This window comes from Piliocolobus tephrosceles, chromosome 7, assembly GCF_002776525.5.
Source record: "Piliocolobus tephrosceles isolate RC106 chromosome 7, ASM277652v3, whole genome shotgun sequence".
Lineage (NCBI taxonomy): Eukaryota > Metazoa > Chordata > Mammalia > Primates > Cercopithecidae > Piliocolobus > Piliocolobus tephrosceles.
Window position 1 is genome coordinate 105,676,338 of NC_045440.1, and position 27,283 is coordinate 105,703,620.

The window sequence follows — 27,283 nt, forward strand, 5'->3', positions numbered from 1 at the left end:
ACATATTTTTAGCTTTCTCAACTCACTCAACTCTGCAACTGAAACAGGAAAGCAGCCACATACAATGCATAAATGAATAGGAGTAGCTGGATTTGGCCTTTGGGCCACAGTCTACCAATCCCTGGTTTTTACTTCATGTTATATAACTATCTAATTAGAACCCTATTAATAATGATAGCCAATTAAGCAAAGGATATAAATTTTATTCCAGGCTTACTTTCACCTTCTTAGGCTTTTGTGTGTGTGTCAGACAGCGTCTCACTCTGTTATCCAGGCTGCAGTGTAGTGATGTGAACACAACCCACTACGGCATCAACCTCCTGGGCTCAAGTAATCCTCCCGCCTCAGCCTCCCATGTAGCTGGCATGTACCACCACACAGGCTTATTTTTTGTAGAGGCAGAGTCTTGCCATGTTGCCCAGGCTGGTCTCAAACTCCTGGGCTCAAGTGATGCCCCACCTCAGCCTCCCAAAGTGCTGGGCATGTGCAACCCACACCCAGCCCTCTTATGCTGTTAAAGTTTATATGAAAACCAAAACCTTCAATTCTGCAGGAATCATGACAGGTGTAATTTAATTAACAAAGACACAGTGGTATTGGTAAGTATTTATAGAACATATCATTCGCTTTCTGACAAATAGCATGAACATACCAAGAAGTTCATTCTTTCAGAATGGAAAACTATAGTTGTGGAATATTTAATGAACTGAATATAAAGCTTTAGTTTTATAAAATAAAGTCATTCATTTTAACTATAACTAGAAAAAGGCAGGTGGGAAAAGAGCATGTGGGAGTATAAAGGAAAAAAGAAAATTGCATTTGAACAACTTGTCACCTTTTGGAAAACGGTCAAAATAAGCTCTCTCCTCTCCCCAACTTGAGAGCAGGTGGAGAATAGATGTCCACACAAGAAAACACACTTAAACAACTATTTTCACTAACAACCACACGTGAGATAGGCCACTTTGATTGTGGAACTAACTATGGCTCTGAAGTCACCTCATCAATAGCAAGCTCCAGTACAAGAAAAGCTTAATACTAAACGTTCCAAAACATAGGGAAATTTATACATAATATGTTAAGAGAAAATGTCAAACAAAGTCTCCCTGAAAACAAAGAACAGAGTACTTTCAAAGGGCAACTAAAATCAAGATATTTTGTGGTACACTGCTGTCATATACACTAGTTTCAAGCAATAGCCAATTATTTAGTTAGAAGCAGCTACTACTCTACAGGAAACTCATCTCCAACCTGCCAGACTATAGTAGATGGGCTCTCACACTGAGGGTATCAATACTACTTAGTTGTGTTACAAGCAGAAAAGTTTACTCTGCATCATTGTATGTTACATCTGTCACTTATTCTTATAGCAAAAGGCAGAGTGAGTTCGATAAAAAATTTGTGGGACTACTGTGTGGTAAGCCCTGGTCACTGAGGTATAAAGACTAATGATGACACACCTTATCCCTACCTGTGGGATGATGACTCTACCTGTCAGATGCTGACAAAGTGAAGAGGTCACAGAATCAAATGCCTACACTTGAATTAATATAAATGAGTGAAGGAGGCTGTGTGTAAAAGAGATAACAGAAGCTGTATACTAAATGGCATCACTAGCACTTGGAGCAACAAACTCTTAAGTAGTGAGAACTGCAATGAATTGTAAAGACCAGTCTAATGTTTTTGGGATATAGATTACAAGGCCCAATTTCACCAGATCTTCTAATCTTTTGAGAGCAACTGAAAATCTGGATTTTAAATATAAATCCTGTGGTTTTTCAATATTGGTAACCCATCAAGAATTCTAAAATGATATGAAGGCTATTTCCAGACATCAAGTTCAAACCACAGCTACCTCTGTATCATCTCCTCCTTTAGTTTGAAACCACTAGTACAATAGGTTACAAGCAAACCTAAGCTAAGAATGAGTCTGGGTCTCTATTTTAGATGCAGTTCTAAAAAGTACTGTTCACCTCCAACCTAATGGAGGGTGAATATGCCCCCATATTAAACTCCATTTCTATCCTTTATAGAAAAACTGCTCAAAAAAGTTGTTTGTATTTATCTTCAGTTCCTCACCTCTCATTTTCTCCTAAGTTCACTCTAACGATGCTTTCATCCCCACTATCAACAATGACCTAGATGGAGCTGAATCCGACAGTCAATACTCAGTATTCACTTCACTGACCTACTGCATCATTTGACACAGTTGGTCCCAGCATCCTGATTGACACGTGCTCTTCATTTGACTTCCAGGACACAACTCATTCTAGCTTTCCTCCAACCCTGTGGATATTCCTTCTCGATCTCCTATGCTGGTTCCCCTTTATCACCCTAACATTTAAATGTTGAGACTATTCTCAAGGCTCAGTCCTTGGACCTTTTCTCCTCACAACCTCCATGATCTTGTTCAGTACAATTTCTCTAAAAAAACAATTCCCAAGTAAATTTATCCAGCTTGAACCTTCCTCTGTTAGTCACACTTACACATCTAACTTTCTACTCACCATCTCCTCTTGGTTCAGGAATCTGTCGATAATCTTCTAACAGACAACTTAAATTTCACCTGTCTAAAACCAAATTCCTGAACCTTCACCTTCACTTCTTCTATCAGTGAAGAAAACATTATTATCTATTATAATGTCTTCACATTCACTTCCTCTATTAGAAGAGACATCTTAAACTTCACATGTCTAAAACCAAACTCTTAAATCTTCACCTCTACAGTCTTCAACTCAATGACAACTTCATTCTTCCAAAATCATTAACCCTCTTGTTCCGTCTATTTGATACCCTACATTTAGCCACTAGCAAATGCATTAGTTCTACCTTAAAAAGATACCTAGTACAGTCATGTGCTTCACAACATTATGGTGAATGATGGACCACATTTATGACTGTGGTACTATAAGATTATAATGGAGCTGAAAAGTTCCTATTGCCTAGTGACATCATAGCTGTCGTTAAATCATACTGTTTGTGGCAATGCAGGCATAAACAAACCTACTGTACTGCCAATCATATAAAAGTATAGTACATACAATTTATGTACAGTATAACATTTGATAATGATAAAAAAACTAGGTCACTGATTTCTAAAGTATTTACTATACTTTCTTTGGTTATTTTAGTGTGTACTTCTTCTATTTTTTCTTTTAAAGTTAACTAAAACAGCCTAAGGCAGGTCCTTCAGGAGGTATTACAGAAGAAGGCACTGTAAATTGTACATTTTTTTAAAAGGCAATAAAAAATTTTAAAAATAGAAAAAGTGTTTAATACCTGTGATGTAATAATCTGTACAAAAAACCCTGTACATGAGTTTACGTAATTGCAGTAAAAGCTCACACGTACTCCCAAGCCTAAAATAAAAGTTTTTTTTTTTTTTTCAAAAAAGAAAATAAAACTCTGACAAAAAGAAAACAAAACAAAAACCTTAAGGATATAGGAAAGAAAACATTTTAGATAGCTACACAGTGTGGAGGTGTGTGTGTTTGTGTGTGTGTGTGTGTGTGTGTGTGTGTGTTTTAAGACAGAGTCTCACTCTGTCGCCCAGACTGGAGTGCAGTGGCATGATCTCAGCTCACTGCAACCTCCACCTCCACCTACCAGGTTCAAGCAATTCTCGTGCCTGAGCCTCTTAAGTAGCTGATATTACAGGAACAACCACGCCCGGCTAATTTTTGTATTTTTCATAGAGACAGGGTTTTTGTTACGTTGCCCAGGCTGGCCTCAAACTCCTTGCCTAAGATCCACCCGCTTTGGCCTCCCAAAGTGCTGGGATTACAGGTACGATCCACTGTGCCTGACTGTGTACAATGTATTTTAAGTGTATTATTAAAAACAAATCAACAGTTTAAAAAAAATTTAGTGTAGCCTAAGTGTACAGCGTTTATAAAGTCTACAGCAGTGTACAGTAATAACATAAACCTTCATATTCACTTACCACTCACTTACTGACTTACCCAGAGCAACTTTCAATCTTCTAACCTTCATTTGTGATAAATGCCCTATCAGGTGCACCTCTTTTTTTATCCTTTAGACCATATTTTTACTGTACCTTTCCTATGTTTATGTAAACAAATACTTATCACTGTGTTACAAATGCCTACAGTATCCAGTGTAGAAATACACTATATAGGTTTGTACCCTAGGAGCAATAGGCTATACCATCAAGGTTCAGGTAAGTGCACTATATGATGTTTGTACAACAATGAAATCACCTAACAATGTGTTTCTCAGAATGTATCCCTGTCATTAAGCAACACAAGACTATGTATCTAGAATCTAGTCACATTTCACTCATAACTCCATCCCCTGGGCTAAGTCACTATCATCTCCCACCTGGATTATTATCATATCCCTCCTAACTGGCACTCCTACTTACTCACATTCACCCTAGTACTCTCAGCACGTCATAAGTGATCCTTTTAAGATGTTCAGTGATACCAGGTCAATCTTGGCTGAAATTGCTCCAATAGCTTCTAATGCACTGTATCCACATCTAACAAATGCTCAATGACAACATGTTTAAAACTAAATTCATCCTTTTCCCTTATCCCATTTGTTCCCCCCTGATATATTTCCTCCCTACCATCAAACATGTCCAAATCAGAAGCTTTATTAATTCTTTCATTTACAGCTAAAATCCAGTTACCAAGCTTTGTAGGTTCTAGTTCCTTAAGATCTCTTAAATCCATCCCCTCCTTCCTCATTCCCAAAAGTTGACATTTACTTTGTTTCTAACCTGGATTATTGCCTTAACTGTTTTTTTTCTTTTTTAGTGTTTCTTTTTTTTTTTTTTTTTTTGAGATGGAGTCACGCTCTATTACCCAGGCTGGAGTACAGTGGTGTGATCTCGGCTCACTGCAACCTCTGCCTCCAGGGTTCAAGTGATTCTTGTGCCTCAGCCTCCTGAGTAGCTGGGATTACAGGCGTGCACCATCATGCCCAGCTAATTTTTGTATTTTCAGTAGAGACAGGGTTTCACCATGTTGGCCAGGCTGGCTTCAAACTCCTGACCTCAAGTGATCCGCCCCCATCTGCCTCCCAAAGTACTGGGATTACAGGCGTGAGCCACCACGCACAGCCTACATTAACCTTTTTATCTGATCTCTAAACTTCTGATCTCTATCAATTGCTCTCTAAACACCCACCAGCCACTGCTAATCTTTTTTTAAAAATCAAAAGCATGTCATTCAATGGCTTATAATCCTCCTCCTCCTCCTCACTTTCAGGCTAAAGTTTAGGTAACATTAGGTGAGCACACAAACACCCTAGTGCCTCTCTCCAGCCTTTTCAGTTGCAACTCACTGACCCACAGGATCCCTACCAGAATTCTGGTCATATCAAAACAAAGTACTTTCTCCCAACTAAGATTCACGAAGGTTGCTCTTGGTGCCTGGGATAATACCTCCCAACTCCATCCCTGTGTCTAGGGGACGCCTATCTGATCTGTACAGGTATCGTTTCTGAAAGGAAGTCTTTGGTACAGTCACAGTATGATTTATATCTCTCCCCTTTATGCTCCTACAACATTGTGCACACCTTGCTCAAACACTTAAATTACATATAATCACTGATGTACTTGTCTATGTTGTCTTAATAGACTATTAGCTCTTTCAGGGAAGAAAGGGGCAATGAATGATCTATTTAAGATTGTTGCAAGATCTATTCAAGACTATTTAGTAGTGTTTTCTGAATAAAAATGCCCAGTAGTTTCAAAACTCAAATTACCTCTACAGCCATGATGATAATAGCAGCTTTCTTTTTGATTGTTGAATTGGCAGGAAGATTTATTAAAGAATGCACACCCATTCCAAGACTACTAATAGGTGGAAGATCCAGCCAATCGGGATCCCTTATTCCTCCCATGCAATCTTTGGCCATTGGATAGATAGTACCATTTCCATCTCGAAGAATAATGGGAGATTCCTACAATAATGGGAAAACAGTAAAGTTTGACTCGTAATCAAAAGATGTATCTGATTTTTACGACAGACATATTTGTTTCCAAATTAGATTTTAGTAATAACAATAAGAAACCTAGTATTCAAATGTGTTAAATAGTCTAAATTTTTGAATAATTTATTAACAAGCTAACCAGAGCCAGACCCCCTAACTTCGCAAAAATGCCATTGTTGTCCTATCACTTTTCAAAAGCAAAAATGAGCCTCTACCTGTCCAGCAGTGAAAATGGCTACATTCCTCTCATTCTGACCAAGGAAAGCAATGCTGCTTGTAGGAAAATTATTTTCCTGTTCTGCTTTTCCTGTAGCAAGATCAAAGATACAGTATCGTACCCAATTTCCAGTCTTCAGAACAGCATGAACACCTTCAGAAGCACATAAATGAGAAGAAAAATTGTTATACATCTTATCTCTAATAAACATCTACAATATTTTAACTTCTCTGGCCACACTTGTAAGTCAATTCAAACAGATACATGCCATTCCATAATGTTACAGACAGGCAACAAAAAAATGCCAATGCCCTGAATTACTTTATCATATTCCCATTTCCTGAACAAGTATTAATGGAATATAGAATATGCCAGCTGAAAAAGTTACAAAATCTACCTTTGGAATCTACATTCACTGCTAATATTTCTGTTTTTTCAGGTATACAAAGCTTTTTAGGAGTCCTTTGGAAACAGTCGGGAACCTTCGGTGTTCCACCAGTTTTGACAACCTGCATGACACAAAAGGAATTTTGCTTTCAAACTCCATAACAAACTCAAGGAGTCAGTTCCAATATTCACTTGCTGAATGACTTCTTTACACTTACCTGCAATTCATCAATTCTAAGTAACCTACAATCCTGCAGGAGAGAAGAAGGGTCAGCATCTGGACCAGAACTGCTCTGACAGTTTGTATTACTGGAAGTTCCTGGAAATTTTACAGCAACATAGGCACCATCCACTTTTAGCACCTGGAAGTATAGGCAAATTCAATGAACACTAAAATAAAATCAACATACAAATTCTGTTCACTGAACTAATTTAACGTTAAAGGAATCCAATTCTTTGTATGTTTCTTCAATGATCACCAAGTTATAAAATTAACCTAGACAGACTCACCAAAGTTTTTCTATTGACATCTATATTCAAGGCTCATTTGCTAGAGAAAACTGACCCACATAGCCACTGATTACAGTCTACGAATGTTTTCAGCAATCAACTGAAAAACTTAAGTATATAGCCCATAGGATCCTCCCATCTCCCCTCTTAATTACATTAAAGCAGCTTTCTGTCTGACAGAACTTTCTTGAAAACGGCAACATTCTACACTGGCAGTGTCCAATGTGGCAGCCATTAGCCATAAGTGGCTACTGAGCCCTTGAAATGAAGCTAATGTGACTAAGGTGCTGACATTGTTAAGTTATTTGATTTTAACAAATTTAAACAGCCACATATACAGCTAGTGGCTACGATATGGTCAACACAGGGATAGGGTCAGCAACACACAGGAAGACAAGCACAGAACTTAAAACCAGGACAAATTTGGGTCCCACTTCTGCTACTTGATGCTTTTTATTTTAAAGCCAGTATCTTATTCTTAGAAGAAAATACCCACCCATAAACTACAGGTCTATTTTGAGAATCAAATGAAACGGTATATGAGAAAGACCTTTGTAAGCTGCAGAACCTGGTATATCTGCTCTTTCCTTTAAGTATAAGTGAAAGACTATCACATTTCAGAAACTACTGAGTAATCATGAAAACCTTTACTTTACAGACATTCTACAACTCCAAGTGCATTTTAAATATGCATCAGTAGAAGAGTGAAATTAATGGCATTCAAACTGATGATTTCTTAGAAGACAAAACTTTCTTCAGGGAGAAGAGAAAAAGTGGAAGGTGACTTGTAATAAGATTTTTCAGTTCTATGTAAGAATTTTAAATGTCATGAAAGATGATCTCAATTAGAACTGTCTAACAGATCCAAAGAATGGGCTATACCAAAAAGTAATGCATCTCTGTGCAACTTCTCTACAAATCTAAAATTATTCCCAAATAATAGTTTTCTTTTAAAAGCAACATATCATCACAAATGCTCAAGGAGAGGCAAAATCTCTTCATCTGTCAGGGACTGAGAAGACAGATCTGCATCAGATGCAGGGTGCAACTGAAGATACCACTGAAGCTAATCAATAAAACAGCCCTGAAGAAAGGACTCAAATATGAACCACAAATCCCTGGATAACCAAGATCATTATAGTTCTGTTAGTAATTAATTCTTAGATATTTTGAACAAACCTTGCCAACAGGAACATTCTTGACATCTTCCACAAAAACCACTTCCCGAAGAGACCACTGCTCTTCATTCACCTTTTCCTCTTCTTTTGGTGCAGGGGTTGACCGTCGTCGTTCTTAGACAACAACAAAATGGTAAGTACCAAAAAGAAAATGTAAAAGAGACTTTATAGATTTCATCTAAATTTATAAGAAAGACTATCTTTAAAGGGATACTAAGTGAAGGTTCTCAAAAATTTCCTAAGCTACTGCTTTATGAATTGGAGTTTTCTAATCAATTTGTACTTCAATTAAATTCACAGTGAAGAACAACAATAACCATTAGTGTTTAATTGTATTAACACCAGTATAAACAAGTGCAAAGAAATACGATAAAATGTATTTTGTACTCCCAAAATTAGGGTTATCTAACCAAAGTTTAAAAAGGAAGATCTGCCGGACAGTTTTAAGAAAATTATCACATAACTACTAAAGTCTAACTTTTAATTTCCTAAATTGCAAAGCAATTACATCATAAAATTTATTTTAAGGAACTTTTGAAAAAATTCTATCCATGGTGTGATAGTAAGTCTAGGTTTATAAATTCTACAAATTTTGAGCAAAAGTTGTGACCAAGACGTAACCAATTTACAATAATAAGAGTCTCAACAAAAGTGAGTAGACAGACTAGCTAGTGGCAATTATTTCCTTCTACTATTATAATGAATTTCACATATCTTTTTAAAACTCTAATTCTGAAAAACAACAGAAATAGTCAACACTGTAAATACCATCTTTCTATTCAAAGAAAGTTACACACAAAAAAAATCAAAGTAATAGAGATACAAACTATATAAAAAGATGTAAAAAATGATATGAGTTGCCTTAAATCAGAAACAAACTAAACACAGCTGTCTGCATGAGACCAATTTTGACCACTGTGTACAACAAATAAAACTTACTATATGGCATTGATGCACTGCTGGCAATTGAGGACGCATCACTACAGGTGGATGCTGGAGATGGTGGAGGACCCATTTCTGTTTTCACTGGCTCCTGCTTACTTTCAGGCCTGAGATAAGAAATAAGATTCTCCTTATAATTAGATAAATGAAATAATGGAAACTAGTATTTTTTAAAAACACCACAAGTATTTTCTTATAAGAGAATGAATATTAAAAATATTTTTATTGAATTGTGTATTTATATTAATTTTTATTGCATATTTTTAAGACTCAAGAATAAAAGCTACACAATGCATACTTTCAAATAGTGGTTTAATATGGGAAGGAAAAATATAAAAGCTACCAACAACTTGAGACAATGATTCAGATAAGCTTTACCTAAAAATAACAAAATTTACACTTAATTTATCAACACAGCTTTATCAAAGCCTCTTGAGCACGTTAAGTTTCACACTGCAACACTGCTAAGATTTGGATATGGCAATTTAACCGAAAAAAAAAAAAAGGTAAAAAGTAAAAAGCCCATTAGACCATTAATTTCTTAAGAGTTCAAAGAAGAAACTCTAGTCACAATGGTTTATAAAAATTTATTCTTAAATGATCTGGTGACAGGATTAAAAAACTAGCCTTCTTTGAGTTATTTAATACTCTATTTAAGAAAATAACTACAGCAACTAAACGGCATTCTACAGATGGTACAAACATAAATATTTTTATTCATTAAAGGGTAGAAATCAGTTTTTAATCTGAAAAGCCACTGGTTACTCACAAATTTGTTATTTATATACCTATTATAATCTAGACCATCATCTTAACCCTCTTGTCTCCTATTACTCTCATCAGAAATTTCACCTGAGTTTAGAAACAATCCAAAAGAAAGCCGGTATTATTTTCACTGGGATCTTAACAAGAGTGATCTGGATAAGCACACAGCGAATACTCCTTGCTGCTCCACAAATGCTGCGATAGTGGGGAGAAGCCAATACTGACTAATCACTAGCATACCTTTAAAGTGAATGCATTTATCACTAGCATATCTTTAAAGTGAATGCATTTCGATGACTGGCAAACAAGGGTACTACTGACATGAAAAAGACTATGTTCTTAACATTTAATTTCACTTAGTTCTTTTGCTAATATTTGAAATGGCTGACTTAAAGGAAGATCTTGAAAAACTTCATAAACTACAGGCTTTAAATAGCATATTCTATTCTAATCTTGTTTATATTTGTACACATCAAAATTATTTCAAATATTCTTTACAAAGTTCATAAGACAATGAAAATGTTTTGTTACTTTTATTTTTAGTACAAAATTCAACGTAATTAGAAGAAAAGTCTACAAATCTTTTTTAAAAAACCAAGACAGAGAAAGAACACTAAAACTAAAAGCAAAATCTTAATTAGGTATAAAGTGCAATAGCGTTGGTTTGTTAAAAATTACATTTAACTTAACAGTAATCACTGTTTCTACATTTAAGTATGCACTTTTGACACTGAGAGGAATGACAGCAGTAAAGTCAGTAAATTTATAATCATAACATCTGAGTATAAATGGAAAGTAAACTAAAAAAGTTTGGAACCTTAAAAAGCTGTAGGTACAGTAAAATCCCTACCATTTTTCAATGACTGAATACATTTAGAAAAAAAGAAAATACTGATGTTTTAAATGTTATTTCTAGAATGTGATTATCACTACTCTCCCATATAACTATACTGGTCACCTATATTTTATAAGATTAAGAAAAAATGTTATTTAACAATTTTACTAATGTTTTAAAGTTCACATACCAAACAACCAAATTACAGTACAAATGATTATTTTTAAAGATGAGTAGATGTTCTAAAAGCACAGGTGTTAAGATCTCTGTACCACTCTCCAAACAACAAGCCAGCCCCAGAAATGTGGGGCTATACAAAATTCAGTGGTGTTTCTATTCACAAATCCCTTCAACTCAAAAAACGTTTACAAATTCTTTACAGATATTTCCCTCTCGAGTACATTAACCTGTAAAAAAACCCTTTCAATAATCAAGATGTAGGGCAGGAAGTTAGGTAGAAATTAAGATGATTACACAAGGAGAGAGGAGAATGTCGGCTTAATAGTAAGGCTTAAACATATTATTACTGCCACAAAACACCTGCAAAGGATATCTCTAATAACAAAACAAGGGCATCAAAAGAACACTACAATGTCATCTGGATATTAAAATCTACTGTTTTAATATACAAATATTAGCCAAGTTACAAACAGTAAAATTTAGTAATTCATTTTCGAATTTCCTGGGAACCTTAACAAGACCCTATCATGTTAGGAGTTTACAACTTCACTATATACCTCTAAGTCTTCCTGGATTATTCTCATTCATATGCAAAGCAAACAAGGAACTGGTGTAAAAGCACGATTAGTTAAGGCATAGTACTTACTTAGCTTCAGTAGTTTTGCTAGCTTTTTCCATGTTTTTCAAGCTTTCAGGAGATCTAAGTTGAAATCTACAGCTGTCATTCATATTCCAAACTGACTCCATTAAGACACCAACTTTAGGAATCCCAGCACTAATTGAAAATGCAACTGCTCCAGCATGATAAAGAGGGTTATTTCTCAAGCATACCTAGCAAACAAAAGAAAACCATCATCAAGATGACATAACTTTAAATATATATATACATATAAAATATTTATTTCAAATGGATGAAACATAATACATAAAAGTATTGGGCTTCCTAGTTTCCCAATATAATCTTACCCAATCAATAAGGCTGAAAAAGCATGACCTTAAAGGTCTTCATTAAGAAAATTTGTTTCTAGGCCAGGCGTGGTGGTGGCTCACGCCTGTAATTCCACCACTTTGGGAGGCTGAGGCAGGTGGATCATGAGGTCAGGAGTTCAAGACCAGCCTGGCCAAGATGGTGAAACCCCCATCTCTATTAAAAATACAAAAATTAGCTGGGCGTGGTGGCACGTGTCTGTAATCCCAGCTACTTGGGAGGCTGAGGCAGAGAACTGCTTAAACCCGGGAGGCGGAGGTTGCAGTGAGCCCAGATCACGCCACTGCACTCCAGCCCGGGCGACAGAATAAGACTCCATCTCAGAAAAAAAAAAAAAAAAGAAGAAGAAAAAGAAAAGAAAATTTGTTTCTAATATTAAGGAACAGGAATAACTTCAACAATTTCGCTAAAAATTTAGCATTAACTTTAAATTTTCATGCAGCAGATATCCCAACCATTCTGCTACAAACAAACAAACAGAGCAGAAACAGCAGAGAAGAAACTAAAAGGTATTATCACTTAAAAAGTAAAATGTGAATAAAACAATTACACTTGTCTGTTTCCTACAGTTTGAAATAACTTTTTCCCTTAATTCATGATAGGCTCTATAACTTCATCTCTATAGATGTGTCTTTCTTCCAGAAGACTATTGTTTCTTGCTAGCCAGAAGGTTCCATGAATAATTTTTCTTTTAAATTAAAAAAGAATATGTAGACATTAGTGTCAGAAGTTTAACTGAGTTCAGGAGTAAATAATCTACAGAGGAAAAAAAAAAAAAACTCTCACTGTCAGGGACTAACCTCAGGTCATACTCTGAAAACCAATGGCCTTCAAGACAGCACTGTTAAACACACCAACAATATCTCCATCTTGGATAGGAACATTTTTTCTGGAGATATCTTTTGATTTCTCCAATATCCCGATCTTACTATGTGATAGATGACCAGAGGTATATACGAAGATCATGATTTTTTGTGGCTTATAATTAAATGTAACAAACAAAAGAAGATGGTGGTACATTTGAAAAGTGCAGGAACTGGAAACATTGGCTTAGAGGTACAGTTCTACCAAAGAATAGTTGCGTATTATTAACTCTAACTCCGTGGCATAAAATGAATAGTTCTTAAGATGACCTATAAATACAGATGCTGCTGAATACTCTAAGTGACCAACAGTTATTTTTGATGTTAAGGCATGAATATTTTCCTTGTTCTGCAGCTGCAACTGCCCTCAGCCTCCAGTATTCTACAGGTTTAAAATACAACTTTAGTTCTATACCAAGGTATTTTAATATGTTATCTTTCAGCAATTTAGTGTCAAGCTTTTTTATTGATAGCTTTTCTCCAGTGCATCTTTATTTTTTCTGCTCTCCCTGCCTACAGTAATGCCATCCTATCTGCTGATATGGCAGCTGCTGCAACATCCTGCTAATACATGAGTGCAATTAAAGAATGTCCAGGACATCTGAAATCAGTATTTAAATTAAATAGGCAAAGGGGGGATCCTACAAAGGAGGAAAAGAGGGGCAAAGAGAGGGGGTAGGAGCAGGGGGGAAAAGAGAGAGTATACCCTGTCCAAAGAAACTAATATAAATAATGAAGGCCGATCAATAATGTTCAAAATAGTGGGTAATCGCTGAAAATTTTCTGGTTAGAAGACCAATAGGCAGAAGAAAACCGTGAGTAAGACCAAGAAAAAAGGTGTCATGAAGAAAGAGAATAGGTACATTTTACTACCTTTGTACTGAGAAAAAAAACCCTGCATTTAAAGTGCTAGATGAAGAAATTAATACATTCTATAATTAAAAACCACCATTTTGTCTTAAGTTTTAAGGATTAAGTTTTTAAACACTCATAACAGCATTTGCTGTAATGAATATAAGCATTAAGTTTTACCCAGAAGATAAACCTCAACCAGAATGTAATAAATTAGACGTTTTCAGACTCATTTGATCTCAAGACCTTTTTTCACTATTAAGTATTACTGCATATCCCAAAAACCTTAGGTTTATATGGGTCATATCTAGTTTTAATAATCAGTAAACTAAAACTGAGTAAATCAAACATATTAGTAATTGAAATTGAGAAAAATTTAAATATTTTACAGTAATAAAACCCCACGTTCATATAAACAATTTTTATGGAAAATAGATTTGCAAAAAAACAGCAGCGAGACAAGTAACACTGTTTATATTTTAGCAAATCTCTTAATGTCAGACAGCTGTATTCTCATGTCTGCTTCTGCATTCAATCTGGTGATACCTTCTTCTGACAAAGCTAATTCAGCTAATAGGAAGCTAATTCAGCTTGACACAAATATGTAATAAAAAAAGAAAGGAAATTTTCAGACTCTGAAAGGGTTGAGGAGAAGGCAGGAGTCTCTGGACCACACTTAGAGAACCACTGAGATATTAAGAATATCAGCTTCCAGAAAATAGTACCTGTAGAAGCCTAAAACCATCTCATTCAGGGTCAAAAACCAGAAAGTGGTAGAAATGGGGATTTGACAAAGCCCCCTGCCTCATGCTGACAACATCCCCATAGAGCAGTATCTTTCAAACTGTTTAGTCGTTAAGAATCACCCGGGATGTTTGTTAAACACAATGATGCCTGGCCCTAACACCAAACAAACTTAAACATTTCTGGTAAGAGGTTCCAGATTCTGCATTTTAAAAGTAGCAAGTGATTCTTAAAACCAGGGAACCTTGTCCCATAGGGAAACCTACCGATACTGGAACAAAATCTATACAGTATTACTCTACTGAATGAAGGAAGAATGATGTGACACATACATGTTACCGGAAACTGATTCTTCAAATGATGCTTACCTGTAAAATTGCTTACAAGGGAAGAAAGTGATTCTGAAGAGAAATGAGGTCCCCTAAGACAGGAAGACAGGCTTAATTCATCACTTACCTGGGTACCAACAGTGATGTTCGGCATTGAAGAAATACCAGCACTGGATTTAGGCTTTTTATTTTTCGCTCTAGCTTTCTCTAACATTTTCTTCCTTTGACTAAAAGGAACTACACCCCTGAAAACAAAAAACACAAACTGGTCAAATAAGCAGTAAAACAACCCACTAAATAAATTTGAAATTACACATATTATCAGTTAAGCATTTCTGGCATTTCTCCAGTAATTTCGCCTCAGAAAACTATTAACGTGTATAATTTCATCTTAATTATAATTTGTGCATAAGATTAATAACTGGATCTACTTTTATTAAACCTTTATAATTAAATTTTATGGGAAATTCATCAATTGATTTCCCTTTTTTTTTTTGGAGACAGGGCCTTGCTCTGCTGCCCAGGCTAGAGTGCAGGTGGCTGATTTCAGCTCACTGCACTCTCTACCTCCTGGGCTTAAGAGATCCTCCTGCCTCAGCCTCCCAAGTAGCTGAGACTACAGGCACCCACCACCACACCCAGTTACTTTTTGTATTTTTTGTAGAGACTAGGTCTCACAGTATTGCCCAGGCTGGTTTTGAACTCCCAGGCTCAAGCGATCCTCTGGCCTTGGCCTCCCAAAGTGCTGGGATTACACGTGTAAGCCACTGTACCTGGCCCTAATTGATACATGTTCTTCCAAATAATTATACTTCATTAGGAAACTCCCCTGTATATTGTTTCCAAAATGCAAATTTGCTGTTAACTCCTTAAACTACAACACAGAAAAAATGTAAGGTCACCTTCTAACAGTAAAGCTATAATTAAATAAGGTAGAGAATATTCATACAATGAAATAAAAAAAAAATTCTATAACCTATACTTTCAATTATGTAAAAGCAAAGTACACGTTTATGTAGAGGAAAAAAAGATTTAAGATAACCCCAAATGTTAATTGTAGTTATCTCTGGTGGTAGGATTCTAAACGATTTATGTTTCTACTTTATACATTATAAAACTTATTAATTATATTCACTAAGTATGTACTACTTTTATAAATGTAACTGTTAAAAAGTTTTTTAAAATATTACTTTGTTCCAAAGTGAAATTTCCCTTCCATAAGGCATTATCTTTTAATTGACCTTCTCATGTTGGTATTCCACTACTCAAAGCATCTCTCTATACATATACAAGCATTCGCTGATAAATTCCTCCTCCCTATAGACTCACCACCAATATAAATTGTTCTCCAGCTGAGCGCAGGTGTAAAGGGCACAGCAATGTAAAGAAACTATCCGCTCTCCTTGAAGTTCAGAGTAAGTCTGAGCAGTGTGCTCTAATTTAGAAGCCACAGAACTTAAAGTTTCATCCACCCATGTAGCAACCTAAAGAACAAAATATTAGAACTTTAAATAAAATCAAGCCATCTTTTCAAAAGAATTGTGGTAAAAACTAGGGCAAGGCATATATACTTTAAAGACTGGAGTTCTAAAATGTTTTGCGTTAAATGCTATAAAAATAAGTAGTTCAGAGAGGTTCTTAGTAGACTAGAAACTAAAATACCTTCCTTCACACAAATCAAAATAGCAGTTATTGAAATGAATGTCTAAGGCCATCTTTAAGGTCAGAAGTAAACATTTGCTCTACCAATTTTTAAAAGAATTTAGTGACTTTAGGCCAGGTGTCATGTCTGTAATTCCAGCACTTTGGGAGGCCAACGAGGGAGGATCACTTGGGGCCAGGAGTTTGAGACTAGCCTGAGCAACACAGTGAGACTCTGCCTCTACAAAAAAAGTTTAAAAATCAGTAGGGCACAGTGCTGTGTGCCTACAGTATTAGCTACTCGGAAGGCTTGAGTTCAAGGCTGCAGTGAGCTACGACCATTGCACTTCAGCCTGGACAACAAAGCAAGACCCCAACTCAAAAAAACAAAAACAAAACAAAACAATTCAGTGACTTTAAAGCTAAATCGATAATTTGAGGCATAATATCCATACTTTCTCATTTGGTATTTCCTAGCTTCTCAACATCTTTTCTTAGCAATTTTCTTGGAATATTTTTGCCTTTCCTTAAACCAGAAAGCTTTTTTTTATGTGAGACGGAGTCTTGCACTGTCGCCTGGGCTGGAGTGCAGTGGTACGATCTCAGCTCACTGCAACCTCCACCTCCCAGGTTCAAGCAATTCTCCTGTCTCAGCCTCCTGAGGAGCTGGGATTACAGGCACCCCCACCACATCCAGTTAATTTTTTATATTTTTAGTACAGATGGGGTTTCACTATATTGGCCAGACTGGCCTTGAACGCCTGACCTCATGATCTACCCACCTCAGCATTTCTATTTTTAAAGTTACAGTATAAACTAGCCAACAAAAATATACATTAGATTACTAAGGCTTGAGACACTTTGTATTTATGTTAACATAGAAAGATCGAAAATGAAAAGATGGAAAAGGAGCAAAAAAAGAAAAAAGAAAACAATAATTAAAGCATGAAATGGTTTATCAATGCAAAGTGTTTCATACCTTGTTATTTTCTGTAGCTACAGTTGCTCTTATGCTATTTGCAGACAGGAGGACTATCTTTTCATTGGTTAACCCCAAAAATGTTGCTCGTGGATGATGTAATGAAGGATTCTTTGAAAGCATAAAAAAAAATTACTATTTTATATGTTGATATGTAGAGCTATTCAATGCAAGATTTCATAAAATAAAATACCTGGGCATTTCTGTAAGGCTCAGATTCACTCCATTTCCACTGATAAAGTTCTCCTTTACTGCTGACAGCCAAAAGTTCAGAATATAGAGCCCCAATACAGATGAATTTTGTTCCATCCTATAAAGTAAAATACAATACTATAAATATAAAAATTGCCAAATCTACTGATTTGAACACTGTCACTTTAATCACTTCATCAGATCTAGATTAATTATGAAAACACATAAACCACAACTATATCAAGTCTTTAGCACAGCCTACAAGGTATCCAATTAAGGTGGCCCTGGCTCCCTCCATTAACTCACCTCCATTCACACTGGCCTTCTTCCTATTCTTGGACCATGTCCACTATGACCCTACCCTCAGACCACTGTCCTTGCTGTTCCCTCTGTCTGTGTTACTCTTTCTCAGCTGACACTCCCTCAAGAGACTGTCTCTGATGACGCTATGTACAGAACCACCACTCTCACATTCAGCTCCTTATACTGCTTTCTTTTTAATCCATAGCACTTCACAACTTGACACATCTGTTTATACACTATCTCACTCAAGTATAAGCTTTGTCTTATTCACCACTGTAACTTAAGAACTTAAGTGTACAAGTAGGTGCTCAATGAATGTGCTGAATTAGTGAAGGGAAAAAAAGAAAAACAGAATAAGGAGCTGAAGCAGAGAAAAACGATGTCAAATCAAAAGATTCTTTCCCTGTAAGCTCTTTCAAGCTATGGAAACAAGTGCCTATATTTAAGGTAATAATTTGTTCACTTTTATGTTGACATACATGCAGTAAGTTGAAATGCAATTAAATTATAAAAAGCTTGGCTAATAAATGTAAATAAATAATAATTTTCTTTAACATAAAACCAATGATCAGAGCCACAAAGCTACCTAGAAATCTCACAGCAAAATTTGCCAATAACAGATTTTAGGTTGCAAAAATGCTATTGGTCTATACACAGTACTTTTCCACTTTCTTTGGGATTCTGACCTCCGGGTATGACAAACAAACAGTGTCTTTCTGGTTTTCTGCCAAAATTCAATTTTATTTGATCAGATGGTAACATTATAGTGCTCAGCTAAAACTTGTAAAGTCTACAAGATTTATTAATATAACACAAGAACAACAGGTTATGCCTGAGTGTTACACAGAAATAATACTAATTTTAATCTTCTATTTTACCTGTACCAGTCAACCCTATTTTCAAGTCACTTTCATTGGGGGATGTAAAAGAGACCAAATTTGGAATTCTCCAAGTTAGCAATTCTTCCCTTACCTTTAGCATGGGTATCTACAAACCAATACTGACTTTCTCCATAGAAGCTGCATCAAATTTTACCTTTCTACTTCATATTCTCTTCTCAATACTATGGTTAAGAATTAACTATAATAGAATCAGACTAAGTGAGTCCCAAACCTAGATCCAACACTTATTAAGTATGTGACTTCGGGTAAACTATACAATTTCTCTGAAACTATTTCTTCATTTCTAAAATGGGTATTAAGGTAATGCAAATCATGGTAAGGGAGAGGGGACTGCAGGGTAAAAACCAAATGGAGTAACATATATAGTTGACCCTTGAACAGTATGGGTTTGAACTGTTAGGGTCTGCTTATAGTTCTCTTCATCCTCTGCCATCCTTGAGACAGCAAAAAGAACTTCTCTTCTAACTCTTCCTTCCCCTCCTCAGCCTATTCAACGTGAAGATAATGAGAATAATAGACCTTAACGGTAATCCACTTCCACTTAATGAATACTAAATATAAGCTCTTTTCCTTAGGATTTTCTTCATAACATTTTCTTCTCTAACTTACTTTATTGTATAAATACAGTGTATACTACATATAACATACAAAATATGTGTTAATCAACTTTATGTTGTTGCTAAGGCTCCCAGTCAACAGGAGGCTATAATAAGTTTTGGGGGAGTTAAAAGTTACATGGATTTTCAACTGCATGACGACTGGGTGCTTCTAACCCCTTCATAGTTCAAGGGTCAGCTGGATAAAGTTCACAGCACAGAGCCCAGTGCAAAAAGCACTCAATCAAATTCGACTATGACTAATCTCCTCCCCTGACTTCATCTCTGACTCACCCAGAAAATGATAGCTCTCAGGCATAGGCTTCCTCAATATTCCTAGCTCTAGATTTGCTTAATGAAAGCACCATTCTCACCTCCTCCCTTCTCCCCATCTCAGAGAAAGAAGGGTTTTCCTCCCCTATTTAAAGATAACCCACAGACGCATTGTATGCAACTCCTTCTCATATCCCCCAACAACCATCCAAACAAATCTCTCCTTCGGTCCTAACATGGTAAAGTGAATTACTGCCTGGGCATGTTTCACCTTACCAGTTTTCAGTGACGGCTACAACATTTTTTCCAACTGCCAAATCAATGCCCCATGTATTTCATCAATCCATCTTCTCTTTAAACTCTTCAAATGATTTGCCTCAGTTCATTATCTGTTATGGAACCCATCCTTCTCTCCTTACTTCACAGGTCACCATTCTCTACTGGTCTTCCATCTACCCTCCATCTCCCTGGCACTACCATGCACTACTATGCATGGTCTTCCCTCCATCTCCCTGGTACTACCATGCACTCCCTGCCACTGATTCTGTCTTTGTCCCTGTTCAAATTGTGCTTCACCTTCAGCCTCAGTGACTGCATCCACTAGAGCATCATGCTTTTAAATGCATAAATCTCTTATCTCCAGGCTTACCTACAGCTGTCTTAAAAAGCACAATGACATCTCTAAAATGAATCTGCCATCTACTGCAAAGCTGTGCCTTCCCTGTAGTCCTTATCTCTATGAATGACATCACTACCCACCTGGTAATGGGAGACATGACAATCGAATTGACTGATGAGAGAAAAGAAGAGATGAGGGGTGCTCCCAGGTTCCCATGTCTACGATGCTCTCAGATTCTTTTTTTTTTTTTTGAGACAGAATCTTGCTCCGTCGCCCAGGCTGAAGTGCAGTGGCGCGATCTGGGCTCACTGCAAGCTCCGCCTCCCGGGTTCCCGCCATTCTCCTGCCCCAGCCTCCCCAGTAGCTGGGACTACAGGCGCCCGCCACCACACCCAGCTAATTTTTTATATTTTCAGTAGAGACGGGGTTTCACCATGCTAGCCAGGATGGTCTCAATCTCCTGACCTCGTGATCCACCCGCCTTGGCCTCCCAAAGTGCTGGGATTACAGGCCTGAGCCACCGTGCCCAGCCAGATTCTTTTCTTTCTCTGTCCCCATATCCCTGCTTTGGTTGAGATCCTCACAATTTCCTTGAACAACTGTAGCATTCTCATAACTAACTTTCGATTTTTCCTGTTTCTTTCTCCCATCATGCCAGTAATGTTCGCCTCCTTAAAACTAATCAAATACAACAAAAGAAAACCCCACCAATCACATCAAGTCACTTCTCTGAGGACTCTATTGACGTCTTAATTGCTGCAAAACAATATCCTAACTCCTTGCTTGGCAAACTGCCCAGTCATCTCACCTCTTCTCCTACTCCCCACCACAAAGCAACAATTCTGAATTTTTCATTGTTCCTCAAACACATCATGACCTTTCGTGACTCTGGGCCCATGCTTAATACGTTTGAAATACCTTTGTGTCTTGGTCAATGCCCACCTCACCTTAAAAATGCTGCTTAAATGCCGTCTCCTCTTCAATGCCTTTGCCAGATCTCTCAGGCGGTATTGGTCATTTCCCATTCTGAACCCCATGGCACTTTATTCATACTTTCAGTCTAGTGTTGACCACACTGTGATCACATTATATTCTATTTAATGTTTGTGTTCCCCAGTGAATTCCTTGTGGAAAGGCCAATATCATACTCACAACTACATTTACCATATGCCAGCTTGGTATATGACACAAAGCAGGAACACACTGACCAACTGTTGAATGAACAAATGAATCTTAACTCCAGCTTCTTTGGGTAAATGCCTTACTAGAGCAGTACAATCCTGAACAAACCATCCCAGTAGCAAGAGCCTGGTGCATGCTGCATGAGGCCTCTCAGAACTGCCTTGCCTTTATCTTTCAGAAATAGAGCAATGTCCCCCAGGGTGATAAGGCCTGGATGAGCCAATTAAACCCCCAGAGGCCCTGAAAATCCACTATGGACAAATGAAGATGAATAGCACAACTATGAACCCACAGGAAGAGGACAAAAAAATCACCTACTACGTCTTGCCTGCTTCAGATATATCCGTATTAAAGAAACTTATTATATGTAGAGAAATACAAAATAATCAAATACATACACAAGGACAGTATTTTAGCTCGCTAATTTCATAAGTCATAGAAAATGTTTTTATTAAATATGAATTGCTGCTTCTGAGCAAGCTGACATCTGCTCAATCCAACTAGAGAAAGTGGCTATGCATGTTTCCTTAAAGAGTAGTAGTTTGTAGCTCTATTTTTCAACAAAAAGAAGTTGAATCAGTAAATCTGCAACTGTCCAACATAAATGGATCATAAATTTAACTAGAAATCCTTCCTCAAAGGGGGAAGGAAAACTATTAAAAATATGAGACATGAAATAGTGGCCAAAGCTTTAAAAAACACTTGGCCCAGCAACACCAACTCTATTAACTGGCCACACCTATGTTTACTAATTTAAATTGTGAAAAAGTTAGCCTCTCTATTCCTAAATTTTGCCCCACAAAACTTGGTTTTCACATTTTTTCTACTATGAGCAAACACTGGTTTTATCATTGGGTAGCAGCTCCAACTCCTGTCACTAAAGACAATGTACTGCATGTCATGATTGGAATGGATGGCAACTACAGGATACACTGCAATTTGGCCAACTGTGTCCATTCACACTTCATTTCTCTCTGCCTATCCACTTTTTCATATGCTTTTTATACCGAGCTTTTCCTTTTTATGATCATTTTTCATTTTGTTCTTACTTCATACTAAATTACATTTGTGACACATCTACTTAATCCTGGAAGTTTCCAGATGTCAATAAAAACAAATCAAAGACGTTCCCCAGCCAACTTCCACTTTTAGAATCCTCTGCCTTCATTCTCCTCAGTGTGGGAAGCACAATGAAGGTGAAGAAGTATAACCAGCAAGTCTGATCAGCTGGTTCCAACAGGGAGATTGCTCCAAAGAGCTTAAACAAGGGGTCAAATGAAATGGTCCATTTCCTCTCAACACCTTTCAAAGAAACAGAGTAACATACAACTCTACAATATAAAGGGAATAAATCTACTTATTGTTTCCTCTAGACTATATAAAAATAGACCCAGAATAGTAAGGAATATTAATGTTTTTTTAGCGGGGGAACAGAACCTTGCTCTGTCGCCCAGGCTGGAGTGCAGTGGCACGATCTTGGCTCACTGCAACCTCCACCTCCTGGGTTCCAGCGATTCTCCCACCTCAGCCTCCCAAGTAGCTGGGACTACAGATGCACACTACCATGCCTGGCTAATTTTTGTTTTTTTAGTAGAGACAAGGTTTCACCATGTTGGCCAGCCTGGTCTCGAACTCCTGATCTCAAGTGATCTGTCTGCCTTGGCCTCCCAAAGTGGTGGGATTACAGGCCTGAGCCACCAGCCCTGCCAGTTAATGTTAATTAACAGGACTGAGTTTGGTGCAGTGGCTCATGCCTGTAATCCCAGCACTTTGGGAGGCCGAGGTGGGTGGATCACGAGGTCAGGAGATCGAGACCATCCTGGCTAACACGGTGAAACCCCGTCTCTACTAAAAAATACAAAAGAATTAGCTGGGTGTGGTGGTGGGCACCTGCAGTCCCAGCCACTCGGGAGGCTGAGGCAGGAGAATGGCGTGAACCTGGGAGGCAGAGCTTGCAGTGTGAAGAGATCGCGCCACTGCACTCCAGCCCGGGCGACAGAGCGAGACTCCACCTCGGCGGGGGGGGGGGGGGGGGGACAGTTCTGAGTTGCTGAATCACTTTTGCATCTTCATCACATAAGCCTCATCAAGCACCTTCTGAGAGCTTAGTGAAAATACAGAATGTTTGCACCCCTTAAATTGAAACAGTTTTGTTGCAGAGCACAAAGCAAAGTTTTTATGTTCAGCTTCAGTAAGTTTACCTAGCATAGATTTCTCTGTAATTTTTCTCCCTCCACTCCCATCAACTTTTATTACTTAGCTCTTTGTGTTTGACTTTTAACAGTCTTTGCTACTACTGTGGCTTCATCTTCCCCTTTTAAGTCCCTTTAGATTCTTTCTATTAAAATAAATTTTGGTCAGGCGTGGAGGCTCATGCCTTTAATTCCAGCACTTTGGGAGGCCGAGGCAGGCAGATCACTTGAGGGAGGCCAGGAGTTCGAGACCACCCGGCCAATACGGCAAAACTCGGTCTCTACTAAAAATACAAAAACTAGCTGGGCATGGTGGCACATGCCTGTAATCACAGCTACTGGGGAGGCTGAGGCACAAGAATCACTTGAACTCAGGAGGCGGTGGTTGCAGTGAGCCAAGATCATACCACTGCACTACAGCCTGGGTGACAGAGCAAGACTCTTGTCTCAAAAAACTAACAACTAACTAAATAAACACATAAATAAATTTTATTGTATATATTTGAAGTTTACAACATGTTACAGGACACATGTAGATATTTACATTGTTACTATAATAGATCAACATATCATCTCACAGTTACTGTTTTGTGACAAGAGCAGCCAAAATCTACTCAACAAAAATCCATAATATGATACCATTGTATTAACTGTAATCCTCATGACATACATTACAGCTCTAGATTTGCATCCTACATGTCTGCTGTGGATCCTTTAACCCCATTTTCCTTCCCTCACACCCCCACACTCCCTGTCAGCCCATGGTAACCACTGCTTTATTCTCTACTTCTGTATATTTGACCTTTAAAAAAAAAAAAAAAGAAAAAGAAAAAGACTTCACATATAAGTGAGATGATGCAGTATGTTTTTTCCCTGTGTCTTGCTTATTTCACTTAGCATAATGTCCTCTAGGTCAACAGTATGTTGTGGCAAATGGATCTTTATTAAGCCGAATATTTTTCCTTTTTTTCTGTTGTGTATGTGTGTGTGTTTTCTTTATCCATTTGTCCACGAAGGACACTTAAGTTTTTTCCATATATTACCTATTACAAATAATACTACAATGAATATGAGAGTGCAGATACTTTTTTTTTTTTTTGGAGGGGGGGACAGAGTTTCGCTCTTGCTGCCCAAGGTGGAATGCAGTGGCGCAATCTCAGCTCACTGCATCCTCCGCCTCCCGGGTTCACGCGGTTCTCCTGCCTCAGCCTCCCGAGATACTGGGATTACAGGTACATACCACCACGCCCGGCTAATTCTTTGCATTTTTAGTAGAGACAGGGTTTCACCACATTGGCCAGGTTGGTCTCGAACTCCTGACCTCAGGTGATCCACCCAGATCGGCCTCCTAAAGTGCTGGGATTACAGGCGTGAGCCACCACGCCCAGCTCAAGTGCAGATATGCATGATTTCCTCTCCTCTGGGTACATACATAATAGGGATTGCTGGGTCCTACGGTGGCTCTATTTCTAACTTCTTTAGGAACTTCCATACTACTTTCCAAAATAGCCGTACCAATCTACGTTCCCAGTAGCATATAAGGGTTCTCTTTTCTCTGTATCACTGTCAACACGTGCTATCTCTTGTCTTTTCCGTAACAACCATCCTAATGGGTGTGAGATGGTGTGTCACAGTGGTTTTAATTTGCATTTCCCTGACAATTACTGACTTAATAAGCACCTTTTCAAATATTGGTTAGCCATTTTTATGTCTTCTTTGAAGAAATGTCTTTTAAGGTCCTTACCCCCTTTTTAATCAGGTTATTTTTCTGCTACTGACTTCAAGTGTTCTTTATAAATTTTGAATATTAACTCCTTATGAGATGCATGGTTTGCAAATAGTTTTTCACAGTCTACAGGGTGCCTTTTTATTTTGTTGATTGTTTTCTTTACTGTACACAAAGGCTTTTTGTTTCATGTAGTTCCATTTACTTATTCCTGCTTTTGAAGTTTGAGTTTTTGGTGTGAAATCCAAAAATCACTGCCATGAGCAATGTCAAGGAGCTTTCCTTAAACTTTCTTACAGTCTGTAAGGTTTCATATTTCACATTTAGGTCTTTTGTCTATTGAGTCGATTTTTATGTATTGTCTAAGATAGGAATCCAATTTTACATGTGAAAATCCAGTTTTCCCAGTACCACTTATTGAAGAAACTATCTTTTCCCCACTGGTGCCCTTGTCAAAAATTAGTTAATAATGTATGTTTGAATTTATTTCTGGGCTCTCTATTCTGTTCCATTGGTCTATGTTTCTGTTTTTATGCCAGTACCATATGGTTTTGATTGCTTATAGCTTTGTTTATTTTAAACCAAGAAGTATGATGCCTACAATTTTCCCATTATCGCCTTCACTATTTGGGGTATTTTATAGTTCTTTACAAATTTTAGGATTGCTTTTCTATTTCTGTGAAGAATGCCACTGGAATTCTGATAGAGATTACGTATGAATCTGTACATTATTTTGAGCAGTATAACAATACTAATTCTTCCCATCCATGAAGCTCTCTAGACTCAAGAGATCCTCTCACCTCAGCCTCCCAAAGTGCTGAGATTATAAGCATGAGCCACAGCACCTAGCCAAAATTATTTTCTTAATTTCTTTTCTAGCTAGGCTATTATTTGTGTATAGGAATACTGCTGATTTTTGTATGCTGACCTTGTAGCCTGCAACTTTAATGAATTTATTAATTCTAACAGGTTTTTTTGTGAAATTTTGGAGGGGGTTCTACATATAAGATCATGTCATCTGCAAATAGAGATAATTGTACTTCTTCCTTTTCAATCTGGTTGTCTTTTATTTATTTTTCTTGTTTGATGTTCATTAGTGCTTCTAGTACTATGATGAATGGAACTGGCAAAAGCAAGCATCCCTGCCTCGCATTAAATATTAGTGGAAAACCTCTGAGTTGTTCCCTGTTGATTGTTAGCTATGGGGTTTTCCATATATGGTTTCTATTATATGGAGGAGCTTTCCTTTCACACCTAAACTGTTAAAGAGTTTTTATCAAGAAAGAATGTTCAACTTTTCCAAATGCTTTTTCTGCGTCAATCAAGGTGTTCATGTGATTTTCAGGTTTCATACTGCTAACATGATCTATCACATTGATTAATGTGTATATACAAAGCCAGCCTCATGCCAGGCATAAATTCTACCTGGTCATGATGTATAATCTTTTTGATATGTATTGAATTCAGTTTCTCGAATTTTTCTGGAGGATTTCTGCATCAATGTTCAAAGATATTATTGGCCTATGGTTTTCTTTTCCTCTGGCGTCTTTGTCTGGCTTAGGCCTTGTAAAATGTGTTTGGTTCAGATTTTTATTGGAAGTAAGCTGGTATAAACACATGTATAATTACAATTTACTTGCAGACATTCAGCGACATACTAAATTTCTAAATTAGAAAAAATAAATTGCAAAAATGACTAAGAGAAAATACAGTCATGTTACAGAACCACCTAACTGAAAGATTACCTCTTCTCACCAAAGTAAATGAATTATCAAAGCTATTCCAGAAATACAAAATGTAACAAGCAGTCATACAAGTCAAAAAAAAAAAAACAGTAAAAAACAGTAGATGCATAGATGGTTAGATGGAAAGGTGGATGGATGGAAGGATGGCAAGAATGGCTAGAGAAGGGTGAGTAAATGGAGCA

The 27,283-nt window shown here is 37.2% G+C and overlaps 1 protein-coding gene across 5 annotated transcripts in view; it reads right to left on the bottom strand.

Annotated features, from left to right (window-relative positions):
* UBR5 (ubiquitin protein ligase E3 component n-recognin 5) overlaps positions 1-27,283 on the bottom strand; it is a 157,921-nt gene that overhangs the window by 52,581 nt on the left and 78,057 nt on the right. For all 5 annotated transcript variants that reach the window (XM_023225597.1, XM_023225592.2, XM_023225608.1 and 2 more), the window contains exons 10-20: positions 17,565-17,681; positions 17,372-17,482; positions 16,081-16,235; positions 14,879-14,996; positions 11,622-11,806; positions 9,193-9,302; positions 8,255-8,367; positions 6,784-6,927; positions 6,576-6,687; positions 6,177-6,331; positions 5,734-5,931 (exon numbers count right to left, since the gene is read on the bottom strand). In XM_023225597.1, coding sequence (XP_023081365.1) covers positions 5,734-5,931; positions 6,177-6,331; positions 6,576-6,687; positions 6,784-6,927; positions 8,255-8,367; positions 9,193-9,302; positions 11,622-11,806; positions 14,879-14,996; positions 16,081-16,235; positions 17,372-17,482; positions 17,565-17,681 — 1,518 coding nt within the window. The remainder of the gene's footprint in view (positions 1-5,733; positions 5,932-6,176; positions 6,332-6,575; positions 6,688-6,783; positions 6,928-8,254; positions 8,368-9,192; positions 9,303-11,621; positions 11,807-14,878; positions 14,997-16,080; positions 16,236-17,371; positions 17,483-17,564; positions 17,682-27,283) is intronic.